Source organism: Nicotiana sylvestris, chromosome 3 (genome assembly GCF_000393655.2).
Source record: "Nicotiana sylvestris chromosome 3, ASM39365v2, whole genome shotgun sequence".
Lineage (NCBI taxonomy): Eukaryota > Viridiplantae > Streptophyta > Magnoliopsida > Solanales > Solanaceae > Nicotiana > Nicotiana sylvestris.
In genome coordinates this window covers 154,618,664-154,637,027 of record NC_091059.1, presented here as the reverse complement: position 1 = coordinate 154,637,027, position 18,364 = coordinate 154,618,664, and the positions used below count along the sequence as shown (strand labels likewise).

At 36.2% G+C, this 18,364-nt stretch overlaps 2 protein-coding genes and 1 pseudogene across 5 annotated transcripts; all 3 read right to left on the bottom strand.

Annotated features, from left to right (window-relative positions):
* Positions 1-548: 548 nt before the first annotated feature.
* Positions 549-9,516, bottom strand: LOC104226884 (D-xylose-proton symporter-like 2). Of its 4 annotated transcripts, XM_009778978.2 has the most exons (16): positions 9,321-9,516; positions 8,738-8,814; positions 8,430-8,534; positions 8,253-8,335; positions 7,543-7,621; positions 6,580-6,639; positions 6,429-6,495; positions 6,232-6,356; positions 5,663-5,764; positions 5,144-5,512; positions 5,011-5,058; positions 4,851-4,913; positions 4,359-4,439; positions 3,672-3,770; positions 2,395-2,532; positions 549-966 (listed from the first exon to the last, which is right to left on the bottom strand). In XM_009778978.2, the coding sequence occupies exons 1-16, from the start codon at positions 9,358-9,360 to the stop codon at positions 835-837; spliced, it is 1,668 nt and encodes a 555-aa protein (XP_009777280.1). In that variant the 5' UTR covers positions 9,361-9,516; the 3' UTR covers positions 549-834. The 4 variants fall into 4 exon arrangements, with proteins under 4 accessions (XP_009777280.1, XP_009777282.1, XP_009777283.1 ...); XM_009778980.2 differs by lacking the exon at positions 8,738-8,814 and having other exon boundaries at positions 8,430-8,572; XM_009778981.2 differs by lacking the exon at positions 8,738-8,814.
* Positions 9,341-9,522, bottom strand: LOC138888873 (U2 spliceosomal RNA; annotated as a pseudogene).
* A 1,368-nt stretch (positions 9,523-10,890) lies between these two features.
* LOC104226885 (probable NADH dehydrogenase [ubiquinone] 1 alpha subcomplex subunit 12) lies at positions 10,891-17,395 on the bottom strand. Its single transcript, XM_009778982.2, has 5 exons — positions 17,103-17,395; positions 15,794-15,820; positions 12,245-12,336; positions 11,390-11,499; positions 10,891-11,319 (listed from the first exon to the last, which is right to left on the bottom strand). The coding sequence occupies exons 1-5, from the start codon at positions 17,189-17,191 to the stop codon at positions 11,161-11,163; spliced, it is 477 nt and encodes a 158-aa protein (XP_009777284.1). The 5' UTR covers positions 17,192-17,395; the 3' UTR covers positions 10,891-11,160.
* Positions 17,396-18,364: the final 969 nt, after the last annotated feature.

Below are 18,364 nucleotides of genomic sequence, written 5' to 3'. Positions count from 1 at the left end.
GAAGAAATTACGCCCTTATAAGTGTAAACAATTATAAGGTTATTTAAATCATTTTAATCTTATCAACACTTTCTTTTATCAAATACTGCAGCAACTTATTATCAATTTCAGCACTTGTATCCAAACACGTAACTGCTTATTTATTAAATAAGTATCAGCACCTAATGTTTATCAGCTACATTATATCAGCTAATCCAAACGGGCTCTTAAACTTCTGTATTTTATAGCTTTTGGGTATTAAATTTAGGTAAAACTTAAACGTAATCTGTGATCGAATTAAATTTCTATTAACAAAAATGATAAATGCTTTTTAATACAGAAAGACTTCTGTCATTAATCATCATGGCACTCCCTATTGCATATGGTTTGGTCGAAACAATATTTCCCGCAGCTAAAAGCAAATAATAGCCTCTGCGTTTTTTTGACCATTTTAGTTTAGTTCCTTAAGTTATTATGATCTCTTTTTAAAATGAAAAATTCACCAATCCAAAATATTCAAGATATAACATCTTATGAATGGTAGATACGACAACGGCAATAGAGAAAAGTACACCGAAACATTCGAGAATATACTTATGCTGAAAGAATGTCCAAAGTGGGGATCAAGATAAACAACACATTAGAACAATATTCTTGCCATATTTCTCTTTTTGTACAAAATAGTGACCCATTATTAATGACAATAATACATTTATGATGTAATACACAACTAGGCTAATCACAAGCCCTCCATTTCGTATACTGGTGTAGGAGCATTTACAAACAACTTGATTGCCCCGGGTACTGTGACAAGGAGACAAATTCAAGTACGGAAATGAACTAGTCCGATCTGTTCTAGAGATATTTGGCCTCAATCTCTTCCAAAGTAAGCCCTTTTGTCTCTGGTATGATGAAGAAGATGAACAGAAGAGATAAAACAGCTATGCCACCAAAGATAAAGAAAACAGTTCCCGCCCCCAGTAAGACCTGCAATTAGGAGTAACAAAAAATATAGTTTCTCAAAGACCTATTTGTTACTGGCTCGTAGTTGATTTTTTTAAATGACATCCATTTCAAAGGCCAAATAATGCCAGACTTAAAAGAAACATATGATGGAACAAGGGTAGAATAGCCTTGAATACTCAATCCACCAGTACCTTGTCAACTTAAGATGGACAGCTAGATGACTTAAACTTGTTTGAACAAATTACATCACCACTTCTAGATGATATAAACTCACCAGTGGGAATTATGTTGTCTCCAAGCAATAAAGAATTTGGGTGCTAGACCAAACTATCTAGTGCAATTATACTTGCGTAGGGGATACCCTACGGTTTTTATCCTTTAACAATCATAAACCATGATTCCTTAAGGTGCTAACTATGTTCTTCTATTGGTCCCTCATACATCTTCAATCTAACAAAGAAAAATAATCCTCTGCTTAATATTAATTCTGATGCACACGATCCGGTTACTGTTACTAAAATCTTAATCTTATCCGGTATCATGATGGACTCGTACATTTAATCACTTATGGTGTTTGTCAGGAGTCGTATTAGACTTGTAAGTTAGTGCAGGGACAAATGTAAGAGTTAGAGCTTAACTAGTTTTAAGAACCCCATTTAGTAAATTTTTAGAGATTGAAGAACCTGATTCAGTATTGACTATTGAATTGAAATGTGCCCCCAAAATAGATTCATGTAACCTACCCCTATTAGTTCTGGATTAACGTATGATTGATTAATATATTGTAATCGCTACTCAATTTATGTGTTCTTTTGAGAGAATTTCCAAAATAAAAAAGACAAGTGAAGTCCGAAAGCTCAACCACTAACACAGATTCTAATCAGCAGAAGAAGATGTACTCTGACCATGAGATAGTACCAGAATTAGCACCTAATAGACCCACTATTGTCAAATCATTAACTTAACTATTTAGAATACAATCTGTTAGAACTAGAGGGTGTACAATATCTGCACATTCAAATACATAATAAGCTTGAAGATATTCCAGGATAAAACAAAATATTTTAATCCTATGCATGACAGGCAAAAGAGACGCCTTAATTGCATCTTAAATGGATACTATTAATTCTGTATGATAAAGGAATACAGCATACGACTTTCCAAGAGTACTAATTTCAAGCCTCTGGTTTCACCCTCTATCCTTTTCTTCCCGGATAGAGGGTAAAACCAGATATTTGAAATTGGTACTCTTGGAAAGTCATATGCTATATTCCTTAACACCCTCTATCCTTTTCATCTCTTATCTTATCAAGATTAGGCTTAAAATAATAATTAAAAAAAATCCTCGAACGAATTGACAATAGCATGCCTCACGTTGCTTTTAAGGGAATTCTATAACAGACCATTTAGCAAAAATAACCATTTAGAAAATTAAAGAGTTTTCGGTACCTGAAGAGGAGAAAAAGCAAATGCCACTAGTGCATTTGCACCAAAATTCACAAGAACTGAAATACTCAACCCTCGACCTCTAACGCGCAAGGGAAAGATCTCTGAGATCATCAACCAACCAATTGGACCAAATGATAACTGCAAAAGATGACTTCAAAATGTCAGAGCAATACTTGGTCTAGCTCAAAAAACAAAAGAAGCTGGATAGAGATGTCGTAGAATTTTTTATTTTTTTTGGTGGCTCAAGGAATGTTATAATTAAGACAAAAGAAGAAATGAAAAAAGGCAAGAGGGTCGTTTAGAAAACCATAGGCTATAATATTTTACAAAAAATTCCTAAAACCTAAAAAACACAGAAAATCACAGAAATAACTGCTGATGTTATCTTGGAACTGGCAATACACCATAGTAAACTCTTTCATTTTTCCTTTTTATTTGTTTCTTCTCTCAAAAAGTATGTCCAAGACTTCACTTCTTTTGGGAACAATCCAGGAAGTACTACTATTTTAGATTTTCAACCTCTTGCAAATTAGTACCTCAGAAAAGAATGCAAGAAGTCTTACAGACCCTTCGTCCAAATGTTCTTCACTTTTTGGACATGGACATATACATAGCAGATTAATAATAGAAAAGATTTGTCAGAACTTCAATTGATACACAAAAGACTAGCGAGAGAAAGATTCGAGGGAGACTATGATTTTGGCACGAACTCATGGAAACATACTCAACAAAGCCCCAACTTTCCTTCTTTTATTCCTATAACATAATTCTTAGGTAAGCCAATGCTGGATTAAAAATTACTTTCTAGTACCCCAGTGAATAATTTTCAGATGCTTTTTCTTCTACTGATCTATGACCTAATTTCAAGATCTGTGAAACGATGGTGTGTAACAGTCAAAAGGATCTCCTACCTTTTTCCTTTTCATAAGCTCTGCTAGTATAAGATCAATTAAAAGAAGAAGCTTCTCCCAACAAACCGTTTCAATCCCAGTTACCAATAAGATTTGACTATTTTCACGGTCCACTGAATTTTTAAAGTAGCGGACATTCACAATGTCCAAAGAAATAATTTTCATTATACCAGCGGGGTTAAAGATGAGCAAAGGTTGTTGCTTACTCTTCAAAAGATAACACAAATCTACAGTTACTGCAGCTAATAAAATGTGTAAAAAATCATGATGTCATTCGCACTGTATAGCCAAAAGTTGGACTCACTCAAACAAATCTATTGTAGCACTTTCAGGCACAAATATTGAAAGAAATAAAGCTTGAATTACCTGGTAACAGCCAACATACAGTAGCAGGGCAGTAACAGCCACGGCTGGTACATTACCCAGGTAAGTGTAATATGATCCCAAGAGGAAAAGTGATATTGCCTGCAGAGAATACATGATTTGTGGGAGCTTCAGTAAAATTAACATTGATTGTTGTGAAGTTGCTTCTTTGGAAGTAAGTTATCTTAGGTTAAACCTGTCAAATCCACGAAATCATAAACTAATATAATTAATACTCACTCCATTTCAATTTACATGACACTTCTCATTTTGACACGGTCCTGAATGTTTGACAACATTCCATTAATAATATCAAAGCGAAGCGCAGCCCGGTGCACTAAGCTCCTGCTATGCGCGGGGTCCGGGGAAGGGCCGTACCACAAGGGTCTATTGTACGCAACCTTACCCTGCATTTCTTCAAGAGGTTGTTTCCACGGCTCAAACCCGTGACCTCCTGATCACATGGCAACAACTTTACCAGTTACGCCAAGACTCTCCTTCAAATATCATTTAATACAGAGTTTCACTACTCTCTAGAATTCCAATACATTTAAATATATAGTAATGTTTTTCAAACCAGATACCATTAATTTAATACTTTTTACTACCTCTATACACAAGTCAAATTAACATCTAACACTCAGTTGTCCAGTCAAACATATAAAATGAAACAGAGGGTGTAGCACTTACAATCCCAGACACACCTCCAAGAAGCAGAGGCCTCCTCCCAAGCTTATCAACAACTACAACTGCTACTCCAGTCATAATGAGCTGAACATGGTGAGAAAAAAGGAACCGTAGGGTCATTCTAATGCTGTAGCAAAAGTTAACTGAAACTAGCAGCAATATCCCATAAAAGCAAACAGGATAACTAGCACAGAGCCACAGAGGAAGCAAGCCAAAAGGAAAAGCTAGACTAGTACGACTATTATCATTATTTCTACATCAATGAGTGTTGCTGCATCAACTTTGCAAAGATGTTCTGAACAAACCTCGAATGCAAGTATTTTATCCACTTAACACCACAGGAAGTTGCAAATTGACATTACCAAAAATAATACGTATTACTTAAAACAGTGTCCTTTACCACCTGAGTGGACATCTTGTTTTTTTCATTCTTTTCCAGGTAAGAACAAGGTTAAAAGAGAAAGAGAAAGAAAACGATCTCCCTCAAGAAACCACCTTCAACAGCGCAAGGAAAACCGAAGCTCTTGTAGCATCAGCTGCTGCAGAAAATCCAGCATCCTGTCATTGTATGATAAGTTAGAATGGCGCGAAAAAGAGAAAGTGATATAAGAACAGCATTAGCATTTAGCAACCTTCACCTATTTCGCAAGTGTACCTGAAAAATTTTTGCAGCATAATACAAGACACTTGGTTGCCCAGTTATCTGCCAAGTGGAAAGCAAAAGATGTGAGCACACAGTTAGATCATTGTTAGTGGAATGGTAATGAAGCTATTAGTTATATAGTTACCTGTTGAAACAAGATTAGTCCAGCACCAATTGTTAGGGCTTTCAAGCATTTTCCTTGCAACATTTCACCTATTGTAGCCTCTTTTTCTTCGCTTAGCTGCGAAAGCTCGGACAGAATGTCATCTACTTGACGAGGTGCTGAATCACCAATTGCTGCTCCCCTAAGCTGGCACAAGCAACATATGGCCTTCTCTCTTAAACCCTGCAACTCACCCTTCCCCTGTATAGCACATAGAAGAATCCACCTGGGCGACGAAGGAAGCCACCACATTCCAATTCCCATAATAACTGCTAAAGGGGCACTAACTCCATACATATATCGCCAACCAGCAACAGTTTCTACCAGAAGGCTTCCAACTGTATATCCAACCTACAAATGACAGCTTTCCACACTTGAAAAGAGCCCAGTACAACAAATAATAATACCATGAAATATACTTATAGATCCAAAGTGCAACTTCCTCTACATTAATGGCCGTATAGACCAACCAGAATTTTCAGTCAAGTATGTAGTACTTACTAGCATCCCAAAAACTATGAAGAACTCCTTAAGAGAAATCAGCTGTCCTCGTATCTGGCTTGGAGCCGTTTCAGCAATGTACATGGGAGCAGCATGCATTGCCTACCATGGAACAGAAGGAGAAAATGGAGCAATCAGTTTGCAAGTTGGGTCTTTAAAAAGAAGTAGATTCCCGAAATACTTTTCCGGTTACTACTCCTTAATTCTTGACTTGACCTTGATGGCCTACTGTAATTGTTGCCTCGCCAAATCAAACAGGAAGAAAGGAAGATAAAAGAGTGCATTTCTGTGTTCAGGAGTATAATCAGGAGACAACTCATAAAGAAGAACAATAGAAGGGAGAGGTTCATGTATGTGAAAGCACCAGGTAGAGTTCAGGGAAAGTAGAAAGACACCTCAGAGAATAAAGAAAATGGTAAACAGTAGACAACTTTTAAAGGAGATATAAACAAGTGGAAGGACTCACGTGCCTGAGAATGCACCATCTCAATTCAAAGGTGAAAATATGAAGACCCCTGGTAGAAAAAATAAAATGGAAAAAGAAGGTTAAAGACGTTGCAGTATCTTACCAGTCCAATTCCTACACCATACAGCAGGCGCCCAATTACCATAATAACATAGACAGGAGCAAATGCTGTTACCAGAGCTCCAACAAAATAGAACAAAGCAGACACAATCAACTCCCTTCTTCTCCCTGCAAATTAATTAAGTAGTTTCAGTCACAATTTGAAATGTGACACCAATTGTGATCAATAGAAAAACTAACCAAGCCAGTCAGCAATTTTGAAAGCAACGGCTGAGCCAATTAAAGCACCATACAGTGAGCCACTAGTCTGTGACAATCAGCAAACATAAGATCTTTCCGAAGCTCTGACAGAAGAAGGCACATATGATTTACAAGAAAAGGGAAGACTTACAACGAGACCAAGTTGCACCGAAGACAAGTCATACCAAGAAATTCCACTAAATGTAGCTGACTGCAGAATATAAGCAACATTAACATGTTAAAAGCTGTTTTTTTTAATTAATGAGCCAACTGCAGAATATATCCAAGGTGACCAATTAGAAGCCATAACTTCTATATACCAGAACTAATAACAATAGCGTATGTGACAAGCAAATATTATGAACCGTCAACAGTTGGGTGCATTTAAAAGGATCACCATCAGCATCATTTGATGACTTTTCCAGATTAACTTGAAACTGTAAAAAATATCTATAGCTGTCGTTGAAGAAAAACAAGCAATTCAAGTTGATGCATTTCTATGACTATCAACATCTTTGCATCAGCAAAGACCTTGAGATACACGATGTTCAAAGCCTGATCTAAATTGAAAATAAGCTTAAAAAGATATCACAAACTACCATGTGCTGGGAAATAGAAACAGGGTAACCGGCAAAAGTGGAACCAGGATTTTAACGCGACGGGGGCACCTGTATTCTGCTCAACCAGTGCCCCTTAAATGCTTTTATGTTCAGGTTGTCAAGTGATTTAAATTAATCATTTCAAAGTATACACATACACATATACAAGATTTCTGCTGAATTTTACGGGGTTCGGTGACCCCTCAAGGCTACACATAGGTCCCACTCTTGTAACCGGAAAGACAGATAAAAATGTCAAGTTCAGTCTTTTTCCTACTTTCTGGAACCAACGCTGAGACTTCAATCTGTTTCCTACAATATCAGTTCTCTTCTCCTTTTACACTAACTCACTAGAGAAAGGCTCTTATGAACAGTCCTATGCATCATCTGAGTAAGCTAGGAGAACATAAAAAGGAGTAGGGGAGCTAGAAACATGGTAATTAGACTTCTTTATTTTTTTTTTCAGTTATAACAAATCACAGGGACTCTTTATTAGGTCAAAGGAAAGAAGATACCTCTATGGAAATTGTAGCAGAGGATGTGGCTCCAATATCATAACCATAAAGCAGTCCTCCAAAAGCAGGAAACAGAAATCTGGAAATCGTTCATCAACTTATCATAATGTATTCAGACGGAAAAGATGAAAAGAATAAGTCTCTCTACTAAGCTAATCAACATAGGACCCAGAAGAGAATAAAGTAATAAGTATTTTTCTATCCTAATTTTCTTTTCCTTCTAATTCTGGAATGCTAAACCTTAGCAACTGGCCGTCGGGCCGTGTACAATTTTCAGTAGAATATAACCCAACGCTAACACTTTGAAGCCAGAAATTTTCTTTCTTTTTTCTTCTTAAAACGCATCAGATTTTTTTTTTCATTTGGATCATCTGATTAATTCATATCTGAGAATAAAGACCGATATCTATCTTGCCAACAATATCACAATATGCCGAATTACAGCAAAGGATGACTTAACAAATCCAAATTTTAAAGAGAATGTTCCCTTTTGTATAGATAGTTAAGATACCCTAATAGAGGATTGTTGTTGAGCCAAAATTCATATTATAAGTTATACATATTATTTGAATTACCAAGAAATTGACTAAACAATTCCAGAATCTACTAAAAGCACGCCCCTTACCGGTGCTTTCCAAATGGTGACTACAATGTTTAAATTAAATTTGATGGCTCAGATTACAAAGTGGATTCAATCAGTAGATACTCACGGAAGTATTGCGGAACGTATTGAGTAGTTCTCAGGATGGTGCTCTCCTTTTAGAAGTGGCTCTCGCACGTTGTTAATCTCACCCTACACCAATTCACAATCAAAAAAAAATGCTCAACGCTTTCCCCAAATAACGGATAAAAACATGTTACAGCAAATATACAAAGTATTAAAAGACCTTGTCAGTGAATGAGACAATCGGCTGCTCGGGATCGCTGGCTGTCGCCATTAGAGAAGGCGAATTTGAAGATGTAAGCTCACAGCTTAGAGTATGTGAAGCTAACTGTATTTACTCTTTTTCTTATGTTAGTGGTTTAAATTCTGGAAAAGTTAGGTGAAAGAATTGAGAATATCTAATAGAAATTAGAAAGCAGTACAAGGGAGATGACTAATTTCAAAGGAGCGGCCAATAAGAGAGCAACGTTGCTATTCAACTTAACAGAAAATTGAGAAAATGCATAAAGGTTAATTTAATAGAATAATTACCACATCAAGAAATAATTTCCTTCTTTGTTTACTTCTTCCTCTATTTTTGTTATTTTTTTGAAGTTCTTTGTTAAATCCTGAAAATTTGTAAAAAAACAAATCACTAGTGGAGCCTATTATTATTGTTATTTTATTTTATTAAAAACCGACAAATTCTCTAATTCGATAACAAATAGACAGCTATTAGTTCGATAAAGAAATGTAAACATACAGTCAATAATTAACAAATTGACAGATATTAGTTCAGTAAAGAAATGTACATACCAACAATTAACTACACATAACAACACCCAAAATTACGATAGCAATTAACACAAATATGTATTTTGAACATCAACTAACTCCCTCTATTTCAATTTATATATTTTTAATTATGTGTTTTGAACATCAATTAACTCCGTCAAATCCCAATTTATGTATTTTCAAAAAGTAATAATTCTTACTTTTTGTGATCTCAAATTCAAAAATATTTATTTAAGTCCATACCTAATTAAAAAGACACACTAAGTCCCCCAGCTCAGCTAAATTATGTAAATGCCTAACAATGCACAATCATATTGGGCCATTGGGCCACGACAGTTACCTAAAGATTGAACTGATTTGGTGGGGTGCGCCAGGCCCATGCTGTAGTGCAACGCATAGGCGACGCGCGAGAGCCCAGATAGCAAGCTACCTTAATAGTCTATTGAGTTAATATCGTGTAGACCGATGGCCCACATATCAGATATTAAACTGATAAGAACAGATACTACACTTGATCTTAGCCAAAAGGCCGAGAAAGGTATGCCTTAGAGCGTCTCTCCTTTGGCTTTTTATATTCCTAGTTTCGGTGTCTCAATAGTTGCTTTGCCGGTGTGGGAACTGAATCAAGGCAACTTTTTATATCCTACTATGTGCAATGCCTGAATTGTCATTGCTCTTTGCACTAATTAACTTTTGTCCTCACCATTGCATTAGGGCTTTCTTTGAACTTGGTATGTCCACAACTAACAAAACTTCTTTTTCACTAATTAAGAGAATTAAAAATGTAATTACAAAAAACCTAAAATATTGTATATGCAACTGAAATACAGCAACAAATAATAACAATAAAAATAATAATAAAATATATCTTCTGGATACTACTTTTTTTATTATTTGGACCGAAAGAAACTGCATTTAACATTATTTGATTATTTCAAAAATACTCAAATGTAGAAATAAAAGTGAGAATAGCCAAAAGATTTAGTTTTGAGTGAAGAAAAATTTCCACACATATTTGCTAAATATTTTGAAACAAAATGGAAGTCATGCATCAAAGTAGAAGGAAAGGTAAAAGTTTTATGACTATTTATAATCTATGCAACTTTGTGCTATAATGTTAAATCAAGACAAGAAGGGATCAAGGCACAACTACTCAAAAGTGAATGTAACTAATTTTTTTTTTCTTTTTCTCTATATTTGGGAATAAATGGGGTAGCTAATAGCAGTAGCAGCGACGAAGCTGTGCAGGTAATGAGACCCAGCGGCATGCTTGTCCAAAAGAGAGAAGATGATGCTTCTTTTACTGGTACTGATAGGTTTAATGCCACAATTGCAAATTACAATCAAGGTCTCGTATGCTTCTCAAGACTTCAACATCCCTGTTCCATGTGAATTCACTCTCGGTTCCATGGGCTACTTGAAAAAGGTAATCAAAATGTTTCTTTGGATTTAATTGGTGAAAATCATTGTAAGTAAATCTAAAGTCTGAAACCAAGATTGAAAAGTAAATGTAGAGTCTGAAACCTAGACTGATTGAGCACTCTTTTTTTCTGTTGTATATTCAATTTAGTATGTACATGATGAAGGGAGTAAGATGAGAGAGAGCAGCAGCCGAGAGAAATTTTTACAATATTTTTACTATTCGCGCTCTTCTTCTGTGTGTAAAATACGCACGATTGGGAGAAACAGTTGGTGCATACAAAATTGCTCGTGTTTTGGGGTGTGCTGAAGGAATTTGTCTACAAGCTGAGGGGATCAACTATGTATTAAGCCTAAAACATGTGTTATTAAACAACTCTCCGCAGTTACTCAGCACAAAAGGAGTCATAACATTCAGTGCATGCATGGCCACAATCACCATTGGCTCTTCCACCACGTGCCACCATTTTCAGTTTCAATGGGATCACACATCACTGAATAGATTAGTTTCAATAAATAACCATCAGATACTTTAAACCCGTGAAGGTATGAAGTATGCATTACAACATTTAGGATCCAATTCAACACCTAAACACCATATCCAGGATAAGAAAATTTTACAGCAAGTGTATCAACTTGAAATTTGATGGCACACAAGACCATAGGTTCAGTACAAGGGCTTTTTATTAACGAAGCATGGCAGAATATCCATATAACTCTCCAGCTGCTGTAGAAGTTGCTTTTCTTGAAAAAATTGGAACTTATTCCTTCTTAGCGGGTTGCCAAGTTTGGTACCTAGTCCAGTCTCTTTGTCCAGGATTCAAAGCGTGTCCCTTGGAGTGATATATGTATGCATCACCTTCACCAGAGAAGTTCTCCTTGTGCTCAAGTCCGTACCTCTTTGGTTTCAGCAATAGCAGCTGCATGGCATGTACTATAAGAATTCTGAAATGGTGTGGTACGCATCAAAGAGAAGTTGTAAGGACTTACTTCATCTCCGGTGTGATCAGTGATGTAATGGAGCCAGCCATGCCACTCTGCTGGAACTTGTGAAGCATTATAACGATCCTTCTGTGCATACTCCACCCACCGGTGTCTTCCTGTATAATCATGTTACAAAAAAATGTTTACTTAAGCAATCATAAATGCAAAATAAACAAATCACTGAGGTCAAAGGTCTCTCAAATTTGGGTAGAGGAACTATTCCCTGCATATACATGGGGATTAAGGGCGATGAGACTCCAAACCTTTACTCTTAAGGTTATGCAGTTAGTTACTTAAACAAGATTAACATATCTCTAGAATATGAAAATGTATTTTCAAGCTTCCAAAAACCGCCTATAAGAGCATGTTTAACCAGGTAGAAAACTGTTATTTCACACGGTGAAACAAACAAGCCTTAACATCCTCTACCAAGAAAGATCACTAGAATGCACATGCCGAAGCAGATTATTTGAAACGCACTAAGTTCTGTTACCATGAAGTATTGACTGGACAAAGTAGCAACTCTTGCTAGTGGATAATGCAAGCAGGCGGCAAAAACTACTCAGTGAATGAAGTGCAAGAGGTCTTTGCTTTTTTACCTAGAACAAGGGGAATATATAACCATTCTTATATGTGGCTACATAAAGCCTTTCCTCTGATCGCCTTAAGGGAAAAGGGGAGCATAAGATATTACAAAACAAATGACACAACCCTCAACTTTTAAGTGATACTTAAGGGAACCCGTAACCTTGAATATGCATTCTGCAGGCACTCTCATTGAACAAGATAACAACAAGTAGATGTACCAACAAGTAGGCAAACTGATTCAGACATAGGAAAGCAGGAAGCAGCTGTACCAACCATATTGCTCGTCGCCTAGCCTCTCATAGTATTTGTTACCAATTTTATCCACACCAACAAGTGTTGCACCTATGTTGTGGATCTTGGTTTGCCTGAACCAACAAGAAAGAAGAAACAAGAAACCAAAAACAAATACTATCTTTAGTGTGTACACAGACCTTACCTCTCCTTATCAAAAACAAAAAAACAAATACTATCTTAGATGCAAATTTAAGGAATCACTTTAATGAGAAAGAGAGGTGGCAAGGTCTCTCAATATTGTCTCACTGATACCTCACAGAGAAAATATTGTCTTACTCAGAGTCTTAGACATGAACTTTTTTTCTTTTCAGAAAGTTAGTTTTTAAACAACAAAAGAACACAACAAATCATTTCAAATGAACTCTTACACAGGCATGTAATATACCGCTTCGAAAGCATGAAAGCAACAAGATGAAAAAAAAATTAACATTTAAACCAAAGAGGGAAACTAGCCAATTCAAACTTTCAGTCAATTACAAGAATATGAGTTTTGCTGTTCTATGTTGAACATCTAAAGTTACAGCACATTTCTACCAAAGCAAATTTTCTTCAGGGCTTGAAACCTTAGCATCTGCGGAGAAAATTTAAGGTCGAGAAAGAGAGTATTATTATTGCTGGTTATGAAAACAAGAAAAAAATACTTTCCAAGATTTGCACGTACAACACCAAAGGACTTTGTAGGACTTCTTTCATAATAGAGTTAGCTTTCCAGATTTCCTAAAAATATTAACCTCAACAAAGAAGTCAACCCAGACAAGAAGCTGGGAGAAATCAAAAAGTAGACCTGCTTGACATGATCATGACATAAGCAAGCTAAAAATAAAGAATAACGAGAAGTAGTAGTACTAAAAACTCAGACAATAACTACAATGAAGTCATTCCCCTTAAATTTGTCTTGTCTAATAACTTTTAACCAATTAACAGCTCTAACTCCACCACCATTTCATCCAAGAAATGGACCGATTGTCTAATTATTACATACTAAGGACTAAGGAGAGCACCTAGTTCAGCCACACGGACTAAGGAGGGCATCTAGTTCAGCCACCATGGAACTTCAGAATTATCTTTTTTATAACCAAGAAATCCCCAAGGGCCCATAGGCACACAGTTTGAAACTTGATTGATAATGGGCCTGCCCATCTATCATTCTCCACTTAAGTACCAGGTTTTTTCTACGGTAGATTTCAAACTCATGACGTGCGCCTAACCCACACGTCACTTGTTTCGCTCTTACTACAGAACTACAGAAAACTTTCAACAAGTGATGAAAACCAATTAAATGTAGATAATTTCCTATACTTGAAGGACACAATGACCAGTTGGAATGGACAGAATATCAGGAAGGAGCTGAAGAAGAAATGAAAAAAATACCCCATCATGTATATCTTGGACAGTGTGGATAGAGAGAAACCACAGGTGCTTTGAGAATAAGCTTTTATCCTTACCTTTTGTAAAGTTAAATGTCTTCAGCATTTGTACCTTTGGCATAGAAAGGATGTAAACAGAATATATACTGTATTTCCTGGTCTCATTTAGCATGTGAAGTCCATGATTCCATCAAACACTTTTGTATCTATCCAGTACCTACTTGGTACTAAACAGATTAATAAATTTTACTCACTAATCACAAAAGTCTCTTATAATACATTGCGCACTTTGAGACATATGATCTTCAATTGTAGGAGAGCCATGTAAAAACAAGACTTCACCGGTGAAAAGTCTAATTCACTATCAAGACTTCATGTTATTGTGCCTATTAGGCGCAAGCCACCTGGTCTACGTGCAACAACTACAGATACAGTATCAGCAAAAGCCTTGACATCACAATGTTGCAATTACCCTACAGCTCAGCGAAGTAAAAACTTAGGTACTCAAGTACACTTCACATCCTAAAACATCATTTTCTTCCTCAGTTCTACTACAGTCAATCGCTGACCATACTTTGAGGGTTAAAAATTTAAAACTCAACGCATAGTGCCTATTAGGTGCATGTCACCTGGTCTAAGTGCAACAATTACAGATACAGACTTAGCAAAAGCCTTGACATGGTAATCTAGCAATTGCCCTACAGATAGGTAATAACTTATAGGTATTCAAGTAGTAGAGCTATCGCTTTCTTGATTTTACTTTCTTCCTAAGTTCTACTACAGTCAATACTCAATCTCAATCGCCGACTATACTGACTTTTAGGTCCAAGATCGAAAATTTTATGAGACTAGACAGGGAAAAGAGCCAGTAATGCCTCTTTGCCCGTCAAGGTAAGAAGTTTTGTGCATGTAAAAGTATTTGACCGTTGAGTTCCTATTCACCTCAATATAACACGTTGCTGGGGGAAATGAAAACACAGCTACTGCTCATGCATATGAGTGCTAATCTATCCATACACGTAAAAGCCTGGACAAATCTAACTTTAAGGTTTTATTAGTTACTAATAACTCCCCTATCCCTGCCCCCCCCCCCCAAAAAAATGAAAAATTTAAAGATAATGTAAGCAAATGAACGCAATAAACATCATAAAAAATTAAATTAAACCACACCAAGATTTAAGTGGAAACCCCCACAGAAGGTAAAGCCACAGCCAGAGGAGGAGAAAGTCCAGTATGTCAAAGAGTACTATGGAAGAACTTCGCAACAATAGAGAGAGAATCTAAACTGCTAAACCACCCTATTAATAGCCTGTTTGGCCAAGCTTCTTTTTGGCCAAAAGTGCTTTTTTTTGGCCAAAAGCACTTTTGGCCAAAAATTGAATTGTTTGGCCAAGCTTTTGGAAGGAAAAAAATTGCTTTTGTGGAGAAGCAGAAGCAGTTTTGGAGAAGCAGAAAAAGTAGCTTCTCTCCAAAAGCACTTTTTGAGAAGCACTTTTGAGAAAAATACACTTAGAAGCAGTTTTTTAAAGCTTGGCCAAATACTAATTGTTGCTCAGAAGTGCTTTTCAAACTAATTAGCCAAACACAAACTGCTTCTCACCAAAAGTACTTTTGAGAAAAGCACTTTTGAAAAAAAACCTTCTCAAAATAAGCTGATTTTTGCAGCTTGGCCAAACGGGCTATAAAGCAGCTAAAGAAATAGGCCAAACAAAGAGGTCACGTCGGCCCATCCCTCCACAACAACCACGAATCTTAAAGGAAAAATCCATGGTCCATATTCCATGCTGTCATCTTTTTAGCTCAAGTCAGCCAGAATTTGGGCAACCAAACAACAAATAAATGGAATGAACGGCTTTTTCAGTTGCTCAACCAATAATCTCTAGTCTAGATGGTAACAAGCACAGCAAACAACACTGTAGGCCACCGAATAGTTTTTCGATACGAGGCCAAAACTCCAACAAGTATTGAACAATATCATAAAGATGAAAAGCCCCCCCCCCCCCACACACACACACACCCACCCCCCCACACACACTCTTTACCCTCATTGACAAATGAACGATTCAATTATGCATTCATCATTTCAAGGCTGGTATCCCCACCAAAAGTAGCTCAATTTTTTAAAGTACTTCATTAGAAAGAGAGCTAAAAAGGTACTTACAAAAGATTTCCATCAGTAAGACAGTTCCTGGTAAATGCAAAGATGGAAGATATAGTTAGCTAAGAGTTTGAGAGTAATGAATACCACATAAAAACAAGAAACATAAATGTTTTTAACTGGTAACAACGGTGACGGAGCGAAAAGCAAGTAAATTTCCGGATATTATGATAGAAAAGCATTTAAATGAAATGAGCGGTACCAAGAACACATAAAAAGTTAATGCCCCAAAATACTGGAAGTCTGCAATCGCTCATAATATCCAATTTACTTCGGTCAATTAAAGGGCAGAGCTAAATAAGTTTAAGCTAGTTAAAATCACAACTGCACCTCAATCCGAAACTGGTTGTATTCACCAAAAAAAAAAAGCTCCCATAAAAATCAGAAGTTTTCTGGAAATATACTATAATAACTTTATCACATGTCATTATGCACAATAATGACTGACGAATGAAAACACCACAGCATTTTACCAGAATCATATTTTATAATCGTCTTTTCAGACCATTTAAACATTGTACTGGAGCTAAAAGTCACCTCCAGTTCATTATTCGGGCATGGAGGCTAATAATCGTATTCGTCATCACATCCCGCAGTAGAGTCACACTCATCTAGAACTTTAGCCTTCACACTCTTGCCATTAGCACTTACGGTGATATAGTTAAGACACCTATCTCCTCCACTGTACCATCCGGTTGAAAGGATAACGACTGGAGTATCATCAGAGTGGTATTGGTTGTCACATTCTGATGGTTCACCGCCATCTCCACCCTTTTGGAAGCTATTTAGGGTTAAAACAGCCTTTGTGTTGCCGGTCACTGGAGGCGAACATTTATATGTGGTGTACATCTTGCCTTGTTTGCAAAAATTCGAGTCATTTTCGGGGTTCATTGACCTGGAGGTGGCTTTTAGCATCTTTTGGATACAGTTTAACGAAAGTTACCTCATTTAACGGGATTAAAAAATGTTTGGACTTCAGACAATTTAATAGGTTTACTTATTTTATTTCAATGTCATCTTATTGTTCTTGTTAATGCAAATCTAAAAGAAATCATATTCAACAAAATTACAAAATCAAACAATAGAACTATAGAGATTTCAAATCTAAAAAAAGAACTATACTTATTTTACCCTCTAATTCTCAACCTTGAGCTTACACTGGGAAGTTAAATGGAAATAATCAGCACAAATAGTCGATTTTAGATTAAGTTTAGGAAATCAAATCGATAAAGATGCATATCAGACATGCCATGTACCGATTACAACTTGCAAACATCAAAATGAGGTTAGGTGAATAAAAGGCAGAACTAACAGGTATCCTTCTTCGCGGACCTCCCGGAGGAAATTTCCGATGCCCTTTTCCCTGATTGACTTGAAAATGCCCCTCACCACCGACGCCATTCTCTTCTGCTTCGTTCTCTGAATTCTGAAACTCAACAGACACCGAGATTCGCTTGCTGCGATGAAATATTATGGGCCTGTGGGGGAGTCAGTCGGGTTTTCAGATCCGACAGTTTGACCCGCTTTGAATCCGTTTGAAGACGATTCGAGTTTCGAAGTAGTCATTATATTTATCTCTTGAGCAGTGTTGATGTTTAATTTTGTGAAGAGGGAAAACTCTTTATTTCCATCAAATACATAAGTAATAATTTTGACTGTTAGATTAATTGACAATTTTGGAGGAAAAAAATTGATTCAAAAAGAACTCACATTTGAAGGTAGGTTTAATTTTTATTTTATTTTTATCTATTCCTAGAGTTTGGTGTTGTAACAACCCAAAAATCTTTAAAGTAATATTTGTATTATTAATTGACCGTATCTTTATAGTAAAGATATATTTTATTTTGTACGTCCTAAATTAGAATTTGTCGATATTTCAAAATTACTTATTTGTGATTTTAGGATTATTGTTGTGACTTGTTAGTGTACTAGTTTCTTTTTAATATGCTTCATTGCGTGTATTGTGCATATACACCATGTACATGTCCCTAATGCAATGTGATATTCCTTGTGTAGGAATTAAATTGTGGTCTCTTTTTCTAATAGAATTAAATTTTAATAGAATTAAATTATGGTCTCTTTTTCTAATAGACCTATAGAAGTCACTCGTGAGGATTCAGATAACTCTTATGCCAAACCTCATTTACAAGAAGGGTTGGAGAATATTTTTTTGATCTTAATTTTCCTCGTACTAGTGGATCTGAAGTTGGAAATAATCAGGGTGCAAGAGTTGGACCACATCCTCATATGGGTCATAGTACTCCTGTTACAGACCCTCATTTTCAAACAGATGGCTGATTTATTTTATCACTTGGCAAAAATAATGTCCAATCCTAATAAAGTAAACTTTGAGAAAATGGGAAAAATGAGTGGAGTTGAGTTTGAAGTCACTATTGATCCTACTTATGTTGAACAATAGTGCATAAAAGGAGTATTTGAGCAATTAGAGTGTTCACAAGTTGCCAAATTTAAGTATGTCATTTCACTATTACAAAATGATGCTCATGACCGATGGGTAAGTATATCAAATGCCAAAGCAAAACCTCTAGTACTTACTTGGGATGATTTTGTCAA